Source organism: Giraffa tippelskirchi, chromosome 2 (assembly GCF_054371585.1).
Source record: "Giraffa tippelskirchi isolate mGirTip1 chromosome 2, T2T-mGirTip1v1.2.pri, whole genome shotgun sequence".
Classification (NCBI taxonomy): Eukaryota; Metazoa; Chordata; class Mammalia; order Artiodactyla; family Giraffidae; genus Giraffa; species Giraffa tippelskirchi.
Window position 1 is genome coordinate 34,143,700 of NC_137276.1, and position 8,472 is coordinate 34,152,171.

The 8,472-nt window shown below is 39.2% G+C and overlaps 1 protein-coding gene across 4 annotated transcripts in view; it reads right to left on the reverse strand.

The window, feature by feature from the left end:
- Positions 1–8,003, reverse strand: part of LOC145531414 (cytochrome P450 2C18-like) — a 33,471-nt gene extending 25,468 nt beyond the window's left edge. For 2 of the 4 annotated variants that reach the window (XM_081553837.1, XM_081553826.1), the window contains exon 1: positions 7,836–8,003. In XM_081553837.1, coding sequence (XP_081409963.1) covers positions 7,836–8,003 — 168 coding nt within the window. The other 2 variants (XM_081553855.1, XM_081553848.1) reach the window with 2 other exon arrangements.
- Positions 8,004–8,472: the final 469 nt, after the last annotated feature.

An 8,472-nucleotide genomic window follows, 5' to 3' on the forward strand; every position in this document is an offset into this window, starting at 1 on the left:
GGAAAGGAAAGTCTCTTACACTGTTGGTGGGAACATAAATTGGTGCAGCCACTAAGGAGAACGATATGGAAATTCCTTTAAAAACTAAAAATAAAACTACCATATGATCCATTTGAAAGAGCAACTTCACTCTTGAGTATATACCCAGAAAAAAAAAAAAAAGAAAACTCTAATTCATTTCAGATAATGCATTCCAATGTTCACAGCAGCACTACTTACAATAGCCAAGATATAGAAGCAACCCAAGCGCCCATTAACAGATAAATGGCTTAAGCATATGCAGTATATACACACAATGGAATATTACTAAGCCATAAAAAAACAATAAAATGTTGCAGCAACATGGATGGGCTTAGAGAATAAGCTCAGTGAAATAAGCCAGAAAAAGAAAAACACTACATGATATCGCTTATATATAGAATCTAAAAAATACAAATGAACCTATATACAAATTGTAAACAAACTCACAGACATAGGAAACAAATTTGTGGGTAACCAAAGTGGGTGAGGGACAAATTAGGGGTACGAAATTAACAGATACAAACTGCTATACATGAGACAGAGAAGCAACAAGGCTTTCTGTACAGCACAGGGAATTACATTCAGTAACTTGAAACAGGCCACCGCAAAGATGGCGGTGCCCATCACTGATTGGGCCACAAAGCGATCGCACTGGGAGGAGGCGCCACTGGGAGCCTGGGACACCTGAGTGGTGGTACCACTGACGCGAGGCGCTGGAAGCGGATGGAGCGCAAAACAAAGTGCTCGCCTTGCGTCTGGGATCCTACCCCGGGCGGCTGATCACCAACAGCTCCTCACCGATGGACCTCCAGCAGCTCTGCGGTGGCGGACAACTTGGCCTGGCACCAGAAGCATCACCTGGTAGACTTGCTAGTGTTAATGGGCAGCCACTTCCGGGTGGCGTGAGTTTGGCGGAGTATTTATACCAGGTGGAACCCTGGAACAAGCATCCTAGATACATGTTGTGTGGTTAGTTACTTCAGGCACGTCTGACTCTTTGCGACCCTATGGGCTGCCTCCCACCAGGCTCCTCTTTCCATGGGATTATCCCAGCAAGAATACTAGAGTTTCTTGTGTTGGGAATACTAGATTGCCATGCCCTCCTCCAGGAGATCTTTCCCACGCAGGAATCGAACTGGAGTCTCCTGCATCTCCTTCATTGCAGGCGGATTCTTTACCACTGAGTCACTGGGCAAGCCCCTCCTAGATACACGCTGTAAAGCAAACGCCTACCAAACGGTCAGGAGGGCAGCAGGTAGTAACGGAAGGGGGAGTCAGTTTACAGCACTGACAAGTAACAAATCCTCAGATTGTTTTAGTTGTTGGACAATATATTCTTAAGAATGGACTTTCGTTACTCAAAATAGGAAAAAGGGATTTCTACATTATGAAATGGCTTGAGCCATTAAGAAAAATCCTTTCAGTGGTTCAAACAAACGTATCCTTCATTCATTCTCATGACAGACGAACTTATATTCTTTGCTTATGTAAATCAAACCACAGAGAAGGGAGTATACTCTAGGCCTTACAGGTGAGTAATTTCATTATTTATATAAGTTGGTTCTGTTTCTGTAATAATGGGATATTTTATTTCCTGATCCTTCAACGTTAAGGGCTACCACAGAGAAGTATGATTTCCAGGGCTAATCTCTTTTAATAATTACTTTACATGAAAAACTAAATGCTATTTTTCCTGCCCTGTCCTTCTTTATCTTTTTGAAAACAAGAACAATGAAAAAGAGGCAGTATAAGAAACTATGGGTACTTTTATGTCAGGTGTATATCTCACTGCGTTTTTTTGATGTTTAGGAAGCTAATATAGTTCTCCTTAAAACATGTATGGATGTGAGAGTTGGACTATAAAAAAAGCTGAGCGCCAAAGAATTGATGCTTTTGAACTGTGGTGTTGGAGAAGACTCTTGAGAGTCCCTTGGACTGCAAGGAGATTCAACTAGTCCATCCTAAAGGAGATCAGTCCTGGGTATTCATTGGAAGGACTGATGTTGAAGCTGAAACACCAATACTTTGGCCACCTGATGTGAAGAGCTGACTCATTGGAAAAGACCCTGATGCTGGGAAAGATTGAGGGCAGGAGGAGAAGGGGACAACAGAGGATGAGATAGTTAGATGGCATCACCAACTCAATGGACATGGGTTTGGGTAGGCTCCGGTAGTTGGTGATGGACAGGAAGGCCTGGAGTGCTGCGGTTCGTGGGGTCACAAAGAGTGGGACATGACTCAGCGACTGAACTGAACTGAAAACAGGAGAAATGTTAAAGAAAGCCATAGTTGGCATTAGAAATTATGGTAGAGATATTAATAGTTTCTTTTCAAAGAAGAGAACAAAAATCAGTACTTGACTTTTCAGAAAGTTTCTTATTCAGTTTTCCAGTCCCTTTCCTGGGTTCCATAGAATTAAATGCACTCCTAACTTATTTTTTTTTTGCTTAGTAAAAAAGGTAGCAATGTTTTATAAATTTACAAACATTTAGTTTTAAGTTTCAAATTCTGTCCCCAGGCAGATTGCAATTTGAGGTGAACTGAAAAGTAGCCCAGATAACCACGATGGTGTGATCACTCACCTAGAGCCGGATATCCTGAAATGTGAAGTCAAATGGGCCTTAGAAAGCATCACTACAAACTAAGGTAGTGGGGGTGATGGAATTCCAGTTGAGCTATTTCAAATCCTGAAAGATGAGGCAGTGAAAGTGCTGCACTCAAAATTCCAGCAAATCTGGAAAACTCAGCAGTGGCCACAGGACTGAAAAAGGTCAGTTTTCATCCCAATCCCAAAGAAAGGCAATGCCAAAGAATGCTCAAACTACCGCACAATTGCACTCATTTCACATGCTAGTAAAGTAATGCACAAAATTCTCCAAGCCGGGCTTCAGCAATATGTGAACCGTGAACTTCCAGATGTTCAAGCTGGTTTTAGAAAAGGCAGAGGAACCAGAGATCAAATTGACAACATCCGCTGGATCACGAAAAAGCAAGAGAGTTCCAGAAAAACATCTATATCTGCTTTATTGATTATACCAAAGACTTTGACTGTGTGGATCACAATAAATTGTGGAAAATTCTTAAAGAGATAGGAATACCAGACCATCTGACTTGTCTCTTGACAAACCTGTATGCAGGTCAGGAAGCAACAGTTAGAACTGGACATGGAACAACAGATTGGTTCCAAATAGGAAAAGGAGTATGTCAAGGCTGTATATTGTCACCTTGCTTATGTAACTTATATGCAGACTACGTCATGAGAAATGCTGGGCTGGAAGAAACACAAGCTGGAATCAAGATTGCTGGGAGAAATATCAATAACCTCAGATATGCAGATGACACCATCCTATGGCAGAAAGCGAAGGAGAACTGAAGAGCCTCTTGATGAAAGTGAAAGAGGAGAGTGAAAAAGTTGGCTTAAAGCTCAACATTCAGAAAACTAAGATCATGGCACCTGGTCCCATCACTTCATGGGAAACAGATGGGGAAACCATGGAAACAGTGTCAGACTTTATTTTTGGGGGCTCCAAAATCACTGCTGATGGTGATTGCAGCCATGAAATTAAAAGACGCTTACTCCTTGGAAGCAAAGTTATGACCAACCTAGATAGCATATTTAAAAGCAGAGACATTACTTTGCTAACAAAGGTCTGTCTAGTCAAGGCTATGGTTTTTCCAGTGGTCACGTATGGATGTGAGAGTTGGATGGTAAAGAAAGCTGAGTGCCAAAGAATTGATGCTTTTGAACTGTGGTGTTGGAGAATACTCTTGAGAGTCCCTTGGACTGCAAGAAGATCCAACCAGTCCATCCTAAAGGAGATCAATCCTGGGTGTTCATTGGAAGGACTGATGTTGAAGCTGAAACTCCAATACTTTGGCCACCTCATGCGAAGAGTTGACTCACTGGAAAAGACTCTAATGCTGAGAAGGATTGAGGGCAGAAGGAGAAGGGGACGACAGAGGATGAGATGGCTGGATGGCATCACTGACTCGACAGACATGGGTTTGGGTAGACTCCGGGAGTTGGTGATGGACAGGGTGGCCTGGTGTGCTGTGATTCATGGGGTCGCAAAGAGTCGGACACGACTGAGTGACTGAACTGAACTGAAAAGTAGCCAACAAGATTAAGAGGACAATTATATGCATATACTGAAAAATAAAAAGGGATGGAAATTTTTAGGTCACATTTAAAGGATTTGGAATCAAGACTTTAGTTAAATTAAGCTCTACATTCACTAGACAAGTTGATTCTCTGGAAATGTTTCTAAAATCTGAAAAATCAAGGTAAGCACCCCCTTTTCTCCTGAGGATCTAGTGAAATATAAACGCAAAACGGTTTACAATCAGATTTTTTCTAGAAAATCTTACAGGCACCAAAGCATGGCTTTAGAGTTCAAATTCTAGGTGTTTTACTACCTGGGAATTACTTGGAGCACGTCACTGTCTTCATGTGCAGAAACGGAGATGTAATAGTACTTGAGTCAATTACAAAATTCTAACAGGAAAAAAGTCAAAACTTTTATATAATATAAGCAGTATTGCTATATTCCAAAGCAGATTTAAATGTTATATAGTTTATCCAGACTTTCCTGTGGGGTTAAAGTTAGAAAGAACTCATTTATTAACAAACTTTAAAGTCACTTCATACCAGCCATTTTATTTACATAGTAAGAATATACAGATATCCATTATAAATGAAGAGATCATCACTGCATTCTAGGACTTCACTCAGTTTGAGGGCCAACAAAAGAAGATTTTTCTCTTTCCACACCTGTCTTGCCTCTGTTTTTCTTTGTATAAGGTTTGTAGTAGTAACACATGCATTACCATAGTAAGTCACATTTTCAATTTGAAATTTATTTGATATTCTAGAGAAAGGTGCATTACGAGGTTTTTCCCCCTTACAGATTCAGAAAGCTAGAATAGAATGGTAGTCATCTGACCTACCTGAACTAAGTCATTTGCTGTTTCTCAGTTGCTTAATCATGTCCGACTCTTTGTGACCACATAGACTGCAGCACACCAGCCTTCCCTGTTCATCACTATCTCCTGGAGTTTGCTCAAATGCATGTCCATTGAGTTGGTGATGCCATCCAACCACCTCATCCTCTGTGTCCCCTTCTCCTCCTCCCCTTAATCTTTCCCAGCATTAGGGTCAATGAGTTGGCTCTTCTCAAGGTGGCCAAAGTATTGGAGCTTCAGCTTCAACATCAGTCCTTCCAATGAATATTCATTGGAAGTAAGTCATGGATGGCTATAATTTCAAAATTTATGTTTAATGATGGCAGAGTAATTTCAAAGTGTGCAATAAACATTTTGAAAGCAGATATTCAATGAGGATGGTACTACTTACTGACAGATTCAAAGTTGTACCATATCATGTCAGACTGAATCCAGTGTTTTCTGTTTGAGATCAGTTGCTGGGCCTATTGTTTCTTAATAAATGGGTATCTTTAGTTAAATGTAGCAGACACAGTCATATTGTCTTGCCAGTAGTCCTTCATAAATGTCATAACTTTAAAATTTTTAATATCTACAATATACAATTTATCTTAAATTTATGATGTAATTCATGTCAAGAACCACCTGGGAAATTTTAGTAAAATGTGTATGTTCTAAACCTCAGTCCCAACCCTCTGAAAACCTTTAGGAATATGTGTATGTGTGTCCAGATGTTTTTCTTAAGATAATAAAGGTTCACCATTATTTTCAGTTAAAAATACTTTGTAATAATGTATAATAAGCTGCAAAAAAAATGCAAGAGTTTTCTGTATACCTGAAACTAATGCAATATTGTAAATCAACTGTACTTCATTAAAATGTTATAAAAGACAAATATGATGGTGATTATTATATCATCTCTGATGTGCCAGGCCATGGCCTGAGCAATTGGTACTCAGATTATTATTCATCATCATATCAATAACCTGAGCTAGGTTTATTTACCTTGCTTTATAGATTAAAAGATTAAGGCTCAAAGACTTTTCTATTTATTTCTGGTGTCTCACAGTTAATAGAAGACCCAAATATCTTTTTTTTAATTGAAGTATAGTTGATTTACAGTGTTGTACCAATCTTTGCTGTACAGCAGAGTGACTCAGTTTTACACATATATAATTTTTGGAATATTCTTTTACATTGTGGTTTATCCCAGGAGATTGGATGTAGTTCCTTAGACTACACAGTAGGACCTTGTTGTATATCCATTCTAAATATAATAGTTTGCATCTACCAATCCCAAATTCCCATACCATCCTTCCCCTACCCCTTCCCTCTCCCTTGGCAACAAGTCTCCTCTCTATGTCTGTGAGTCTTGTTTCTGTTTTGAAGATACGTTCATTTGTGCCATATTTTAGATTCTATAAGTGAAATCATATGGTATTTGTCTTTCTCTTTCTGACTTATTTTACTTAGTATAATCTCTAGACCCATTCATGTTGCTGTAGCAAATGTCTTTAATTTCTTCTTTTTCATGGCTGAGTAGTGTTCTGTTGTAGATATGTAGCATATCTTCTTTATCCATTCTTCTGTCAATGGACATTTAGGTTGTTTCCATGTCTTGGCTATTGTGAATAGTACTGTTATGAACATGGAGGTGCATGTATCTTTTTGAACTATAGTTTTTCTGGGTGTATGTCCAGGAGTGATTTGCTGGATCATATGGTAATTCTACTTTTAGTTTTCTGAGGACCCTCCATACTGTTTTCCATAGTGGCTGCACTAGTTTACATTCCTACCAACAGCGTAGGAGTGTTCTCTTTTCCGTACATCCTCTCCAACATTTGTTATTTGTAGACTTTTTATTATTTAGGCCATTTGGATCAGTGTGAGGTGATATCTCACTGTAGTTTTGATTTGCATTTCTCTAATAGTGATGTTGTGCATCTGTTCATGTCTCTATGGCCATCTGTATGTCTTCCTTGGAGAAATTTTTACTAAAGAGAAGACCCACATTTCAAAACTGCTTAGTCGACCTCTGGTGCCTAAGACATTTATCTGTAACCCCAATGCCTACCTCAGAACCAATATACAGCTGACTGCTTCCAGATCACTTGTAAAGCTCATTCCATGGGAATTCTGACTCAGCAGTAATAAATACCAGAAATCTACATTTTTAAAAACCACCCTCGGTTATTCAAATGCCCAGCCCAGTTTAAGATCCGATGCTATTACTGACAGGAAGCAAGCAAGCATCACAGAGTCAGTGCCAGGACACGCAGCAGCTCATGGAAGAACAATTACTTTCATCTAGCATCATGTCTTGCAGAGAGCAGCTCTGTGCAGAACCCAAAAGGATTGTGTTACCACCCAAGCTGGCTCTGACTAATGACTTTTTTCTTTCATTCACTCATACTTGTCCTGATCCCAAGCTATTTCCTTAACATTAGCATAGTTTGCTTCTTCACAGAAGTTAAATTTTCATGGTTATTCTGAACAAAACACGCAGTTTATATAATAGATGACTTCTTGAATGACATCTCTAATCACAAAGCACTTCCCTTATCATTTACCCTCAGCCAAAAATCATAGCAAATGTGGTAAAACAAGGAAGAGAAGAAATACTCCAATCTTTTGCCACATTATTATTTTGAGTCAGTTATACAGAGACCTAAATGTTTCTCTACTCAAGAAATGCTTTCCACTCTTCTTGACAATAACAGACAAAAAGTAATATTCCACGGGAGTATTTGCTTTAAAATGGCATCTTTTAGTAATTTTAAGATATTGTAATGTATTTTAATATATATTTTTTAAAGTAAATGTTCACTTATTTACCTTTTGCAAGCCACTGGAGGAACATAAAACCTACTTACATTGCTTAAGGATTTGCTGATGTCCTTAGCATCTAACTGTAGGATGTTTCCAAGAATCGGGAGAGGAGTGGGGCCCGGTGGGAGCTTCCCTTTCCCAGAGCTCTGTTTCCAGAGTGAGAGGAGAAGCAGACAGGAGAGACAGAGCACCAGGACCACAGCCAGATCCATTGACGCCTTCTCTTCTTACTCAGACGACTGTGAGCCTGAAACCTAAAGCTTTTATAACAGTCCCTGCTAATTCAACTTGGGCCTCTAACTCAGAATGTGAACAGTCAGCTAGGTCTACTTTAATCTCTCTTTTGAAGGGACTTTAGCCCTGCGATAAAGATTAAAATATGGTGCTGTTTGCTTTGCTCTTGCCGTTTTTTTACTGACCCATCTCAGCATTCCAGTTTAACAAGTCAGGGGTGGAACAACCTGGTGAGTGAACTAATAAGTGATTTAATCAAAAAGTTGCTCAACATTCTGGATCCTCTGATTAGCAATCAGTTGAGAATTTATGACTTTAAGGGCAAGTCTTGTATATTACAAGATGCTTATCCTTTAATGCTTTATCAAATACTAATATACGTTGTCCTTGAAAATGAGAGCCTTTTGAAATATTTTACTGTACCATACTAACATTCTAGCTTCTTAA